Source organism: Aotus nancymaae, unplaced genomic scaffold (assembly GCF_030222135.1).
Source record: "Aotus nancymaae isolate 86718 unplaced genomic scaffold, 86718_ANA_hifiasm-v0.15.2.pri h1tg000002l, whole genome shotgun sequence".
In the NCBI taxonomy this organism is placed as follows: Eukaryota; Metazoa; Chordata; class Mammalia; order Primates; family Aotidae; genus Aotus; species Aotus nancymaae.
Window position 1 is genome coordinate 33,725,548 of NW_026988413.1, and position 15,911 is coordinate 33,741,458.

At 39.4% G+C, this 15,911-nt stretch overlaps 1 protein-coding gene across 8 annotated transcripts in view; it reads left to right on the forward strand.

The window, feature by feature from the left end:
• Positions 1 to 2,119: 2,119 nt before the first annotated feature.
• CADPS2 (calcium dependent secretion activator 2) overlaps positions 2,120 to 15,911 on the forward strand; it is a 579,466-nt gene continuing 565,674 nt past the window's right edge. For 5 of the 8 annotated variants that reach the window (XM_064373909.1, XM_064373910.1, XM_064373916.1 and 2 more), the window contains exon 1: positions 2,243 to 2,596. In XM_064373909.1, coding sequence (XP_064229979.1) covers positions 2,243 to 2,596 — 354 coding nt within the window. Of the gene's footprint in view, positions 2,597 to 15,911 lie in introns of all 8 variants that reach the window. The other 3 variants (XM_064373922.1, XM_064373927.1, XM_064373929.1) reach the window with 1 other exon arrangement.

Below are 15,911 nucleotides of genomic sequence, written 5' to 3' on the forward strand. Positions count from 1 at the left end.
TATTCCAAATATTATTAGAGGTTTTCCTGTGGGATCCTCAAGGCTTGGAGATCTTTGATTTATTAACCACCTTTAATGGGAAAAGAATAAGTGATAACATCAAGTAGTATTAATAAAAGAAACTGAAAAATATACCTATGGTTGGCAAGAAAAGGGCAGTAAAGTTGCTATATTCAAATCATACATTTATGTCCCTAGAAATTTTTATTAGTTTAGTAAACCTCAGATATTTGATATACTGACTTATTATCAGAGCAAATTACGGCAGAAAATGACACTGTTTGAAACTAGAAAACTGTTTTGAGTCCTTATTCCATTAGGTGCTGGTTCTGTGCCCTAAGGAAAGGATTCTCTAACTCTCAGGTTCCTTATTTGAACAATGGAACCTAAAATAGTGAGATAATGTATCTAAAGAGCTTAGTGCAATATCTGGTTCAAAGGGCAATCATTAATGATATCACCTGCCTCAGAAGGTTACTACTTTGATAAGGATATGAGATAAACAATTTCACAGATCTTTGCAAACTGCAAAGTGCTAGATAAGCATCAGATATTAAGACAAATGAGTAAGATTGCTATTTGTTTACCTTGCCAAAAATAAAACCTTGCTTTTAAATACTCGGTGTTTGAGATTTCCTATTTCTTGGCAATTAGTGATAATCCCACAGCCATGCTCTTGCTGAAGACCTTTTATTACTAGGGGACCTCTTAAAGATTAGGCAAAGACAGACAGGCAAGACTCCTCTGGAGTAAACGCCTCCTTGTCTTCTACCCTATCTAGAGAGAATGTCAGTAAATGCAGGAGGAAAGTCTCTCTTGTGTACCTAACTATATGAAAGTGGCCTGAAAAAGCTAAAACTGCTGTTTGACCATTGGGGTAGAGGAGCTCAGAGCTGGTCGTTTATTTGCCCTGTGTTACTTTCACTGAACTTCATCACCTCCCTGTCCACCTGGTCGCTGCATACTCCACCTGGTGTTGAATGCATTGTTTTCCCTATTTCACTCTGTCAGGACTAAGTACACAAGATACAGAATTACTACAAGAAACTCCTAGGTGGTTCCAGCACTAGGACTGAGAAAACTGCGCAGATAAGGCAGGCTTCTGTGCAGCTGCGAGACGCCCACTTGAGGCCAGAACCATCAACGTCTGAGTGTCCTGTGCCTTAGTCCACCGCGGGCTCCGGAAAAGGCTAACAGTGCTGGACACCGGGAGGGCGCTCAAATATCTGCTGAATAAATGTCTACACTACACAACTTGTTTTGAGTCAACTGCATCGCAACCCAGAAAATCATCGAGATATGTCTGAGCTGAATCAGAGTCGTCTGCACATATAAAATCTCTCTTGCTGTGAGTCTGCAGGAATAGAACAGTTTAAAAAGTACGCCTCGTTTTTTCTTTTTTCCCTTTTCATTACTCCGACTTTTATAATTTAGGCTTCAGCATGAGCATCAAACGGCAGCAGAGCAGAGCGAGTGAGACTTTTCAAAGTCCTGTCGCAAAGCTATTTCGTGGTGAAGGGCTCCAGTCCCTCTTTTCCGCGCTGGGGTTCAACCCTGGGCAGCAGGTTAGGGTTGGAGAGACGTCTCGGCCGCTCCACCTCACCTCTGTTTAGTGAACAGTCCCTCCCCGCTCCCCATTCCACCTGCACCTGCGGGAGAAAAGATCCTAGGTGGTGGGGTGAGGTATTTGGAGCAGCCCCGGTGCCCGCTCCCCGCCTTTGCAAACTGTGCGCCAGGGCACCAGGCGCCGGGGCACTCGGGGCCCGGCCAGCGGCGGCGGCGCGCGCACGCGCACTCCGCGGCCCCGCGCGGCTCCTCAACATTCCATTCCACGTGTTGCTTGTTGTAGGCGCCACAGGTTCCTCACCTGCGTCCGGGAGCTCGGGCCGCGCTGCCTCTGCCGGCGTGCTCTGAGGAGCCGCTGGGTCGGCTCGCCCGGGGCTGGCTGACCAATTCCTGAGGCGCTCAGGCGCACCCCCAACGCTAACTCCGCCTATTCAATCCCTGCGGCTCCCCGTCTCCCCCTCCCAGTCCTCCTCCTGGCTCCTGCCCGCCCCCTTAGCCCTGGCGGTAGGAAACGCTCCTGAATTTAACTCGACGTGTCCGGAAAGCCCTGGCCAGTTTTCCTTTCGTTCTGCGGCCGCTGCAGCCAACCCAGCGGCTCCCTCGGACCCGCGGGCGCAGCTGCGGTGGGTGAGGCGCCTGGCGACCGCGGGCAGAGAGCCGGGGACCCCCGAGCACCATGCTGGACCCGTCTTCCAGCGAAGAGGAGTCGGACGAAGGGCTGGAAGAGGAGAGCCGCGATGTGCTGGTGGCAGCCGGCGGCTCGCAGCGAGCTCCGCCGGCCCCGGCTCGGGAAGGGCGGCGGGACGCGCCGGGGCGCGCGGGCGGCGGCGGCGGCGGCGGCGGCGGCGCGGCCAGATCCGTGAGCCCGAGCCCCTCGGTGCTCAGCGAGGGGCGAGACGAGCCCGAGCGGCAGCTGGACGATGAGCAGGAGCGGAGGATCCGCCTGCAGCTCTACGTCTTCGTCGTGAGGTGCATCGCGTACCCCTTCAACGCCAAGCAGCCCACCGACATGGCCCGGAGGCAGCAGAAGGTGAGTTGCGGGACCCGGCGCCTCCAGCCACCACTTCTTCCCGGGATTTTTTCTCGGGAGAGCTCTGGGGCGCCTCCCGTCCTTCTGCGAAACGCAGGACGCCGTATTTTTGTTAGTCTTTGAGGGCAGAGGAATCTTTGGGGACAAGACGGTGCTTTCACCCGCTGGGTATGGGGCTGCAGCGGACACCTCTTCTCCTCCTCCCCGCCTGGGCTGGCAGGAGCTGTCAGCTCACCATCCGCGAGACAGAGACCCACAGCGCCCGCTGCGCTGCGGTTGCACCCGGCAGGCGCAGCTCTGGCCGGATTAGAATGCAGCTCCCATCAACTTTAATTTCCAGCAGCACTGGTGCATTCCTGCCCACCTAGCCCGGCGTGATATTGCTAGAGCTGGGTTTGCCGAGGGTCTGATTGAGTGCTGTAGCTAGGCGAAACAGGTAGAGCCCTAGTACTTTTCTTCTGTTAGCTAGAGAGAAAGCTTCACTTAAGAGGGGTAGAAATTTTCCTCAGTGAGTAAAAAGCAAAGTTAAATTCATACGTTTCCTGTATTGCCATACAGCCAGGACGTCAAATCCAAACACTGAAGAAGGCATGCAGCTTTGTAGGGTGGCTGTGGGTATTTGGGCAGGCCTAATGAATGAAACACACTATTACTGATGAAAGATAAAGGATTGGTGCATAACCACTTAATAACAAATGCTTTCCACATGCTTTTGGAGGGGGGAGGGTAAAATGCCTTTTCTCCCTCAAAAGGTAAGAAGTTTGTTTCAGGTGAAAGGTCGGCCAACTTTAGTTTCAAAACAAGAACCCAGTTGTCCTAAGTGGTTAAATGTTTACAATAGCAACTGTCTAGGAAATCTTTTTAGTAGAATGCTGAATCTGTAGAAATGGGTAACAGTTCCCTCAGTTTGTGACAAGACCTGGAGATCCAGAAAGATTGTAGTTTGCTTAAGGCGTACCTAGCTGCACAGACATTTGTTAGTTTTCTGAAATATTAAGTGTGTGAGGCATTTTTAGAAATTTGCAGAGGTTTCGAATTGACTTTATAACTGTAGTTCAGGGTAAATTCAGTCTGCCTACACTCTCCTACTCTTATTTAGCTAACCTTTGTTTTTTGAGGTCTGATTGACATGTAAAAAGCTATACATACCAGTCAATCCTGTTAGTGGTTTCATAGGTGTGTAAGTATCATGGAGGTAAGTGCACGCCTATGAAACCACCTATAGTTAACACTGTTGTATGCTTAAGATCTGCCCTCTTAGAAAAAAATTTAAGTGTTCTAACCCAACTTTTTGAAACACACACAAACTGAGCACCTATTTTGAAATCATTTATTCTAAGAATGCTTGCGGGATATTTCCCTACAGCTGGAGACTAGTAACACAGTTCCTTCAGGTAACCTAACGTTAGGTATTGAGTCACAGAATGTTACAGATGGAAGAGATCTTGAGATCCTAGGGAGACTCCTCATTTTGGAGAAGAGAAATAGGTCGTAATAGCATTTCCCAATCCCAAACAAATTGCCACAGAGAAAGCCACCATTACTCAGGTAAGTTTTGAATGCCCTGTGGTGTTTTTGTGAACCTGCTACTCCACTCCTGGGTGAATCCTATACTTCCTAATCAGTTGCTCCAATTGAGTCTGTTCTGAGGCAGTCACCCATGGCCTCTTCTCAACTCTTCTAAACTAAAATTTTGTATACGTTGTGGTATGAGTTCATATCATCCAGTCTCTAGTTTTACCATTTGTATTGCATTTAAGCCTATTTTTAATGTATTCAAGTGTAAAAATAATGTTTGGTAAAATTACACTATTTTCTCCTGGTAATTTTATCCTTGAAGATGCTTTTGCAAATTTACTACAAGTTGATTTATACTGTGAATACTTGTTGCATTTTGTTAATGAAGCAGACCCTCCCTTGGCTGTTCAAATAGTGCAGTTTTCTCTGACTCCTTCTGTTTAAATATTATGTTTGTTCAAAATTATTTGAATTGGCAAGCAGGTGCATTCACAATACCACTGAGGAGACTACCAGGCATTACCAAAATAACCTTATCCAGGCATTACCAAAGATAATTTCAAACTACAAAAAAAGCAAAACACTACATATATTCTATGAAAAAAATAATTAGAATGCTTAGGAATTTCTGTACTCTAAATGCTGAGAGCATTGAGCACAGGTTAACTTTTGTGAATTATGTTCATTTTTTTATTAAGATGGATGCCACATAACCTAAGCATTTATTCAACCCTCCCCACGTTTTAAAAAAATGTGCTGCTTACTAAAGGGAGCTGAAGCAACTCTTGGCAGTCTGGTTTCCTCCTAGGGCAAGATGGAATGTGAATTTAACTATGTTCATGTGAATTTGATGCACAAGCTAATAAGTAATGCCAAAACTTCCTTGAAGTCTTGCATTATACAGTTAGATTATCTAAAAGAAGTACCAAGATAATTGCAAAATCACTAATCTATTGTATATTTTATTCTGTATCTTCAAGTAGTCTGGCATCCAGTAAAAAGATTTAATAGCTTAAATTGTTGTCATCGAAATGAATATTGCTGCTTACTTACTTCTCTCAACTTTGAGAATTTAGAGACTCAGAAATTGAGATCTGAAAGTGTTCTCATTTTATGAAGAAAATTAATCACAATGATAAGAGCTTTACCCAGGAGGCCAGGACTCAGGTTTCTCTTCAAAGCCCTTTCACTATTACAGCTGGTGAGTTTCTATTAATCAGAACTGAGCAGCACTGTTATTTATTTATTTTTTCCACTTGGCTGAAATGGTCCACAAAATTAGTAACAGGTTGTGTCTGAGCTATTTGAGAAAGCTTAGTAGCATTAAACACAGTTAACTAAAACACAAATTTCTTTACTTTTGTCTAGAATATTTCCATTTAGAGGAATAACAGTGGTCAGTTTATGACATTCAAGCCCTCTGATTGACCACTGATGGTTTTACAGAAAATTCTGGGGTGCATATGGAGTAGACATTGTGACAGAGTGCCTTTCCAGGTGCTACACCTCCTAAGTGAACATATCCAGGGGTTCACACGTGATATGAGTATGAACTAACAAACTGATTTAAAAATGATGTCAGTAGTGATAGTGCTTGAGTCTGTAATGCTGATTTACCTTAATTACCTTTGCACCACCGCAATGCTAACAATAATGATGATTAACTTGGGATGATTCTAGCTCTTTGGTTAAAGGTAGGATCAGTGTTGAAACTAAAAAAACAATAATACAAGTCAGGTACTAATTAATAAAGGCAATTTGTTTGTTAGACTTTTGAAAAATATTGAGACCTCAGAGGAAAAAGTAACAAAAGGATTCCTTGGTTTGAAAGTTAGAGAGACCCTAATAAGCATAATGACCAACATAGATGAGATTAAGTACCTTTACTCATAAATGTGAGTTCATAGACTTCAAGTCTAACTTTGTAACTGTATTTAAGATGTATATGACTTAAAGTGCTGATAGCTTTGGTTAGTCAGAATCTATCAGTTTCTAGTCACTGACTGCTCTTTTCATAATTTTAGTTTTTGTTTATTTTTTAACTAGAAATAATGAAGAGAGGATTAAAATGGAACCTACTAACCTTCCATGTGATTCATATACCTATGATTTTTACGTTTCAGTGTGTGTCTCCACTGTAACCACACTAAATTGTGCCTTATTAAACCATTTTATGTAATCACTCCTACCACTTGGCATAATTTTCTGTAATAATTCTAAGTTGGAGAAATGTATATAAATAATACTGTGAGATTGCAGATGGTGGGGAAGTAAACAGGTAAAGTTGATCTGGAGAAGAACATTGTGGGGAAATAGTATTGGGTGAAATAATACACCTCCAACTCGCTCATTTGAATAACTACTATAAAGTGGCCAGTTTTATCTCCCTTTGGACATAGTGATAGTTTCTGGGTTTTATTTTGTTTTCATCTTCTGACTACTTAGGTGATGTCTATTGTATATATGTAAGTGTCAGATTCAGTCCATGCCTTAAATAATTAATGAGGTATAGGATGGAGTAAAGATAATATAAAGGCAATGTGAAAGAGTCTTGTACTTTTCTGTGGGAAAGTGGGAACTAGTGTTCCTAAACATGTTTTAAGACCTGTCAGATTCACCTTATTCTCCTAAAGAAAGCCATAAAAATGGTAATACCTGTTGGTGTAGAACTAACGACTTCAAAGTGACATGTTCCCAATGTTTCTAGCAAGCCCCAGAGACAAGTTAGCAGTGTTCAAGCCCCATCGTATGCCTTTCTTTCTGGCCTGCAGGTTTCCAGCAGATCTGATGATAGTCCAAAATGTCATACTCTTAGGGAGATGGGATGATTTATCCTTTGTGCTCCTTGGGCTTTGATATATTATGGTGCAAACACAGAAGGGATGGGTTGTATTATTTGCTGCTTTTAATTATAGGGAATACCTTGCCCTGTGGGGAGTGAGTTGGAAATCACATATTAAAGTAAAACCTCACACTAGACTTAAAACAGTATCTCAGGGAAAATTGCTTGTTGCTTCGGCTGATTCTTTTAACCTTCCACAGGGTATCCTGAGACCACAGCACTTAATTTGGTGGAATGAGTTGTGCTAATGAGAACTCAGACAGATTAAGTGATGTTGGCATTGGCTTCTTTCCTTGAAAAATGAAATCAGCAATTTTGATGTATACTGACTGCTTATAAAGTGAAATAAAATATTTTAATGGTGTTTTTTCCCTTTTCAGTTTTGTTTTGCTTTTAATGGAAACAGCTCTCTTCATTCACACTCTCACAAAATAAACAGTACAGTTTGTAAGGTCATTAAAGACTTTCAAAACAAAATAAGAAAGCTGACTGCCAGATTATAAAGTCTGGGAATTCTGAATGGAAAATTATTTATCATTTGCTAGTAAGGTAGGCCACTTTTGACTGATTGTGCTACTTTATATTCATTTCAAATTAATCGAGACCTTTGGGAAGGAAGAGGTGGATTGCATAGTCATGTGACATTGCTATTTCAGTTTTTAGGCTAGGAAAGACTTAATGATTGTAAATACTGGACATATCAATGGGACAAATTACATATTTTCTAGAGTTTGAAGAGCATCATTCAAACATCAAATTATAGAATTGTTGTTCAAAATCTGTCATATTTCCTTTTATGATCCCTCTGTTTCAGTTACCTAAAATTTTTGATTCGATATTCTTAAGGGGAAAAAAGTGTGATTCTTACCTTAACTGCACATGAGAATCACCTGGGGAACTTGAAAAGCAAGTCCATTATCCAGATTGTACCCCAAGGTAATTCAGTCAGTCTCAAGGGGTATAGTGTTAAAGGGTCCCAGGTGATCTCAGTGTATAGCCAAGGCTGAGAACCACTGTTCTAAAGAGAAGGTACAGCAAAATGGCTTATTTTCACCTAGGCAAAATGAAAGTATTTGCAATAACAAGTCAGATTAGTGAGTAACTAAGCTGGCATTCCATGTACAGGAAAAGGTAATAGGGGTACTCTAAGGAACAAAACACACAATATTATAGAGTTTGTGCAGTCAATACAGTGGAGAGGCTAGTGGATATTTATTGAAACTTCTAAAACATATAGGTGATATGCTGGAGGCTTTTATATTCACAGTAGTGTCATTTATTCATTATAAAACCATAGATAACTCACCACATCTGTAACAGAAAATATATATTGAATGCTGAGGGTAAGCATGTGTGTGGCTTTCCATTCCAGAATGATCTAGGAAGAAGAATACTGTGAAATCTCCAAGTTGAGGCTGACACTAATTCCTAATTGAACAGTATAGTTAACAAAGGTCCTACAAGACCGTTAGTAGGCAAACTGTTTCCTCAGTGTATGTAGTAGTAATGCATACAGGTTTTCCAAAAGTAAACTTTAGTTCTAACATAATTGTCTTATTAAATAAAGTAATTAAAATGACTTAAACAATTTAATTTCTGATGTGTCCAAAATTATTACATTAGGTGGACAGTAAGGAAAAGCTTCTATTTTCCTCAAATTTTATTAAAAAGGTACGTAGTTGGTTTGCGTTTGGGAGGCTTTTACTTTGTACAGCGTTATTGATGCTCTGCTTTTTGAATTTTTATTATAACACTTTGTAGATGTCGTGATTTCAGTATTTTCATCTTACAACCTTCAAATTAGTGATGGATTTTTATAATGAAAATGTTACTGGGGCAAAGAGCCTGAAATTTTAAAGGCTGTCTTTGTCAATCTAATAGCAGAGAGATTTAATTTGCTCCTTTCTGCTAGTATGCTTTTCCCATTTTTCTTTTCTTTTTTTCCTCTTTCTTTCTTTTGAGTCTCACTGTGTCGCCCAGGCTAGAGTGCAGTGGTGCAATCTCGGCTCACTGCAACCTCCGCCTCCTGGGTTCAAGGGATTCTTCTGCCTAGGCAAGAGTGCAGTGGTGTCATCTTGGCTCACTGCAACCTCTGCCTCCCATGTTCAGGTGATTATCGTGCCTCGGCCTCCCAAGTAGCTGGGATTACAGGTGTGAGCCACCATGCCCAGCTAATGTATTGTATTTTTAGTAGAGATGGGGTTTTGCCATGTTGGCCAGGCTGGTCTCGAACTCCTGGCCTCAAGTGATCTGCCCACCTTGGCCTCCCAAAGCACTGGGATTAGAAGCGTGAGCCACCATGCCCAGCCTGCAGCCTGACTTTTGATGAACCTTTACTTTCATTACTAAGATTTATGGCTCAATTAAACATGAATTATTTCCTTGGTAAACTATTTATTAAGCCCTTATTATGTGAATTTAACAGTTTCCAATATGTTCTGAGGATATAGTAAGAAAATAAAGCAAGCAGAAATCCTCTTGTGGGCTAATGTTCAATATTTATAGATTGCATGTCTGTAAGTTTATTCATGTAATTCTTTTTTCAAATTACCATGTAATTTTAACTTATGAAAACTCTGTATTTTAATTTCTGGTGTGGTTAGTTCCCTCTCTTCTATGTCAGAAATTTTTTACTGGTATCATTCTTCCTTCTCTTCCCACTTTTTAAAACTGGTCCACTAGTATAGCATCTTTGTTAGGAAAGAACTGTCTTCCTAGAGCCTGGGCTTCATCTTCCCACTCATTCACTGTGTGAACAAGGCACTTCATATTTCTGGGACCTGATTACTCCTTTAGTAAAATGTGGATAGTGACCTTATAGGATTCCTGTTGTGATGAAATGAGATGATGCCTGTAAAGTACATGCTCCTGATTAGATGCTATTGTTTCTAGTTGTTAATTAAACCTGTTTGGGAAACAATGATACTATTACTGTATTTAGCATGTAGGAACATATGATATCTTCAATTAGTCAAGCCTCTTGTTTTCATAACTTTTTGTTGTTTTCATTATATAGATCTCTTGCATTTATAATTAAGGTAATTTTTATATTTTTTCTTATTGTGACATCTTTTAAAATTATCTCATTAGGGATAAATGGGAAGCTTTTTATGTTATAACTAGTCATTGATGGTGCTTAATGGTTGTCTTCAGTATTGATCCTTTTAAATTTTCTAGGTAGGCAGTTGAATCATCTGTTGATAGTGATGGCTTTCGTCTGGTGCTGTCCAGTAGCTATACTCTTTTGTTTCATATGTCACCATACTCTTTAGAACAGAACAGTATTTGTACTTCTTGCCAAAACCCTTGTTTTGATCCAGTATTCATTGGGGAATGTTTTTGGTGCTTTACCAGTGAATATACTGTTGGTTAGGATTCTTGGAGAGTTATTCTTTAAGGTAAAATATATCAAGAATTGATGCTAAATGTTATTAAATTCCTTTTTTGTATTAATAGCAGTGAATGCCTAGTTTTGTTTTACTGATGTGACAGATCAGATTACTACATCTCCTATTAGTAAAGCATATTTGCATTTCTAGGGTAATTTCTACCTCATTATGACTGTTTTTTTTTTTTTTTTTTTTTGAGACGGAGTTTCGCTCTTGATACCCAGGCTGGAGTGCAATGGCGCAATCTCGGCTCACCGCAACCTCCGCCTCCTGGGTTCAGGCAATTCTCCTGCCTCAGCCTCCTGAGTAGCTGGGATTACAGGCACGCGCCACCGTGCGCAGCTAATTTTTTATATTAGTAGAGACGGGGTTTCACCATGTTGACCAGGATGGTCTCGATCTCTTGACCTCGTGATCCACCCGCCTCGGCCTCCCAAAGTGCTGGGATTACAGGCTTGAGCCACCGCGCCCGGCCATTATGACTGTTTTTTTTATACACCTTTGAGTTTGAGTTTCCTGTACTTTTAATTCTTACATATATATTCATAAGAAAAAGGTCTATCAATAATGGTGTTAACAGAGAAACATTTTACCTTTATATGTGCTCTAGAATAGTTTTGTTTTTAATATGTAAAGCATCTGATACATGGAGTTTTGGAAGAATTCACTTATGAAATTACCTACCTCCAGACCCTGTTTTCTTTAGCCTATTATTTTTTCTTCATCTTCAAAATTAAAATATGATTGCATGATTTCAGAAAATTGGCTATTATCAGATATATTAACATATATAAACATATTTTTTACTTATTTTTCCAATATCTTTTATGTTGCTTTAAGTCTTATTTTAGATTATACATATATATTATATGCATGCAATCCCAGCATTTTGGGAGGCTGAGGTGAAAGGATCACTTAAGCCCAGGAGTTGTAGACCAGCCTTGGCTATACAGTGAGACCCAGTCTATACAAGAAATAGAAAAGTTAGGCAGGCATGGTGACTCATGGCTGTGGTCCCAGCTACTCAGGAGGGTATGGTAGAAGGATCACATGAGCCCAAGAGGTCAAAGCTACAGTGAACTGTGATCGCACCACTGCACTTCAGTCTGGGTGACAAAGTGAGACCCTGTCTCAAAAAAATAAATGCTGGATGATTATTATTATTATTACTATTTTCGACACAGAGTCTGGCTCTGTTGCCCAGGCTACAGTGCAGTAGCACAGTCCTGGTTCACTGCAACCTCTGTATCCCAGTTCAAGCAATTCTCCTGCCTCAGCCTCCCAAGTAGCTGGGATTACAGGTGTGCGCCACCATGCCTGGCTAAGTTTGTATGTTTTAGTAGAGTCGGTGTTTTGCCATATTGGCCAGGCTGATCTCAAACTCCTGACCTCAAATGATCCGCCCACCTCAAACTCCTAAAGTGCTGGGATTGCAGGCATGAGCCACTGCATCTGGCCAGATTCCTTTTTTTTTAAAGTTATATCTGTTAACTTGATAAGTTCTGCTATTTTAGAAATCAATAGTTCCTATCCTTTCTTTATGTTTTCCTTAGGGTTGTCTTTTGTTGTTGCTTTTAAAGAGGACCAAGGGAATGGGAGAGAGACATGAGAGAGTGGTTCTTTCATCTAGCTTCTCTTTTAAGATTACTTATTTTTTGTGTTGTAATAAGATAATGAGAATATATGAAAGCTATGAATTTATCTCTGAGTACAGTTTGGCATTAGTCCTTATGTTATCAAACATTTTAATTTAAATATTCTCATTTTAGATTTCACTGTTTTCCCTGAATCAGTATTTACATATTTAATCAGAAGAGTGATTTAGAAATTTCAGTTGAAAAATTTGTTTTCTCTTTAGTAATAAATTTTCAATTTTATGTTGACAGAGAATGTTGCTTATGGCACATAGCATTGTTGTATGTAATTTAAGTTTTTCATCACAAATTAGTATACTGACTTGAAGATTAAAAGTTTGCTATACATCTAATAATTAACATTATTATAGTAAGCATTTCTATTACTTATATTTGTCTTCTTTGACGAAATCATCTTGCTATAATTGTTTTAATTTATTTTGCATTTCTAGCGATATTTAATTCATATGTTTTGATTCCAGTCTCTTAGTTGTGTAAAGATTCATGAGTATATACTTACAGTCAGTGAAAAGTAAGTTCCTTTGATCCATTTAATGTGTGTGTGGGACAAGGATTCTAATTTATTTAGATTTAACATTATTTTCTTTTGGTGGAGTTTGTCAGAGATATTGAAAAGTATTCATAATTTGTATACACCCACACTCTTAGATTCACCTAGTTATGCATATAATATAAACACGTATGTACACATATGTCTTCAAATGTATACATACATTTCTGGATTGCTTTATATTGAGGAAAATTATGCAACAATTTTTGCCTAGTGTATGCTTTAATAAGAAGGTTTAAACATTTTATTAGTCATCAATGAGGTGTTTAATCTTATTTTCTGTTCAGTGTTTCTCTTTTTTTAAAATTTGTGCCTTTTGCAACATGGACTCCATTTTTTTTTTTTTTTTTTACTTATAACTTTTATATATATATATTTCTTATTGTACTTTAGGTTCTGGGATACATGTGCAGATCATGCAGGATTGTTGCATAGGTACACACATGGCAATGTGGTTTGCTGCCTTCATCCCCCCGTCACCCACATCTGGCATTTCTCCCCATGTTATCCCTCCCTGACCTCCCCACTCGCCCCCCAGTGTCCCTCCCTTGGCCCCCTGCAACAGACCCCAGTGTGTGATGCTCCCCTCCCTGTGTCCATGTGTTCTTATTGTTCAATACCCACCTATGAGTGAGAACATGCGGTGTTTGATTTTCTGTTCTTGGGTCAGTTTGCTGAGAATGATGGTTTCCAGATTATCCATGTCCCTACAAAGGACATGAACTCATCGTTTCTTATGGCTGCATAGTATTCCATGGTGTATATATGCCACATTTTCCTTGTCCAGTCTATCGTCAGTTGGCTTTTGGGTTGGTTCCAGGTCTTTGCTTTTGTTAACAGTGCTGCTATGAACATATGTGTGCATGTTGGACTCCATTTTTAAAAACACATATCTGGGAAAAAGAAATGCCAACTACAGTAGGTGGGTTTTGCTTTCTCCAAAGATCGTTCTCCTTAGGGAGGCATTTGGTTGCCTGTGTTTGAGAACACTTCTGCTCTCCTTTCCTGGAGCTAGGGACATGTAGGGTGAAACAATATAACTCTTCCTCTGCCTTATGCTTGTGCTTACTATTCTGATTCAAATGGCAGGACACATGTGTTTTAAGAGGCTGTCTCCAATTTTGTGCTTGGGTTGTGAAGTCAGTGGACTTTCCTCTGGGAACTGGATTACAGTTTTATCTTTAGTCTACAATGTTGTTACCCTATTACAAAAATTTTTTTTTCTGGATCTGCATGGAATTTTTTAGTAGAACATAGGAAAAATAAATTCTGCTACCATGAAAGCTGTATTCTTACTAGTTTAACATATTTAGGAAAATACATTCCAAATTTTATTTAAAGAGATGAGAGCCTTAATTTGGTTCTCTAGAAAAGCTTAAACTAAAAATACTGCTTAGTTAAAAAGGCTTACAAAATGCTGAATATCATCATAAAAAATTCTGAAATGTAAAAAGACAACTTTAGCCTACACTTTGTGAAGCTCTTCTTTTCTTAACCAGAAGGATTGCATATATTCTCGAGCAGTAGTAAGTAGGGAGATTGAGGTAAAGCCCGTTCTTGTTCCCTTGTCCTTGCTTTAACTAGGTCCACTCTGTTTTGACATGTTTTACATCATAAGCTTCTGTATAAAGCCTTCTTTGAGAAACAAAGGTTTCTATAATGAATCTCATTGTTTTTGACTGGAACACCTGAAATGGCAGAGAGGGAGGCCAAAATGTTCAAGTAATTATGAAAATTTAAAATTACGTGGTTAAAGTGTGCAATACCATAAGAATTCCTGTAAAGTTTGATGACCAAATCTTAGAGTCCTAGGCTTTGGACTTTATTCCTTTTCTTTCCTTTAAATCACCTTACAACTGTTTAAGAGATAAGCAAGGTGGGGATATACAGTTTAATCCACCACAGATCCTGGTATAAGAAGCTGAAATCTAATAGGTGAGATGCTAAGTTTGTGATCCTTCAAATAAAGAGAGATTTTTACAAGTCAGTTGTTTGGAGCTCAGGGGAGAGATTTGGGCACAAGAGTTAAATTTGAGTGTTGACATATGGATGATGATTGAAGCCATGAGTTTGGATGAGGGAGTCCAAGGAAAGAGAGTCTATCAAGGAGAAGTTTTTAAGGACTGGTCTTAAAGAACTACTGGATTTAAGACAGGAGAGAAGGCTGTGCTGGAAAAGGAAATGGAGAAGAAATAGCCAGATGTATTAGAAGAAAACTAGGATGGTCCATGTCACAGAAACTAATCAAAGAGCTATTTAATAGGAGGAGTAGAAAACAATGTCAGGTGCTACTAAGTGATCAAGTAAGATAAGGATTGAAAATGTTAATTGGATTTAGCAATATGGAGATTACCCTAACATTGGTGACCCAAGGAACTCATTTTAGGTTCCATTTCACACAAGCCACATTTTCAGACATTGACATTCCTAAACTGTATTTTGTATGCTGAATCCAGCCTTTCTTTCTTTAGCTGAAGAACAGCTTGAGTTATTACTTGGTGGCTTTGCTGCTCAACAGTTAAGCTTCAACAGTGTTACTCTTTTTATATCTCTTTTTCTTGGGGGGGAAGGAGGAATACTGTATAAATATAAATGTGCATTTATGTATTTGTTATGACTTTGTTTTATAATAATGAATTAAAAGTTGTTAGTGATAAGCATATATTTTGAATGTGGTACCACTCAGGCCAAGATCATGAAGTATTCTGAACATAGAAAGTCTTTGACATTGAGTACTTATTAAGATTGGTGGTTTTTCATTTCATTTGGGAATGAAAAGAGAAAACTCAAAGAACATGTATAAATGCTGGAATACATAAATCAAAAAGTGGGATGAAACCAGGGTGTAATTTTTTTTTTTTTTTTTTTTTTTAGCACTGTGGCAATCTTTCCCCTCCTCCATTGTCCCCTGTCTTTGACTTTTCCATTTTCAATTTTCTATCTTATGGGGACCCTATCTGTTGTAAAGGTATACTCTTCTTTGTCCTTTCTAAATTGCTGTATCTTCATCTGTAAAATGATTAATACTTGCTTCAGTGAGGTGGTGGGAAGATACATAAAATAATTTCTGAAAAGCTCTTAGTAGTGTCTGACATGGACTATATCTTCAAAAAGTTTCCTCTTAACATTTTGTAATAATTTACATTCAGTGGAAAAATGTTTTCTGCAATAAAGCATATTGCATTTAATCAACAAATATTGAAGCAATATTTGAACATATTTCATATAGTAGAAACTATTTCAGGCACTGGAATATAGACATTGGAATATAGACATGGACAAGATAGCCCTTTTTATTTTTAGTTGACAAATAATAATTGTGTATATTTGGTACAATGTGATGCTTGCATCTATGTATACA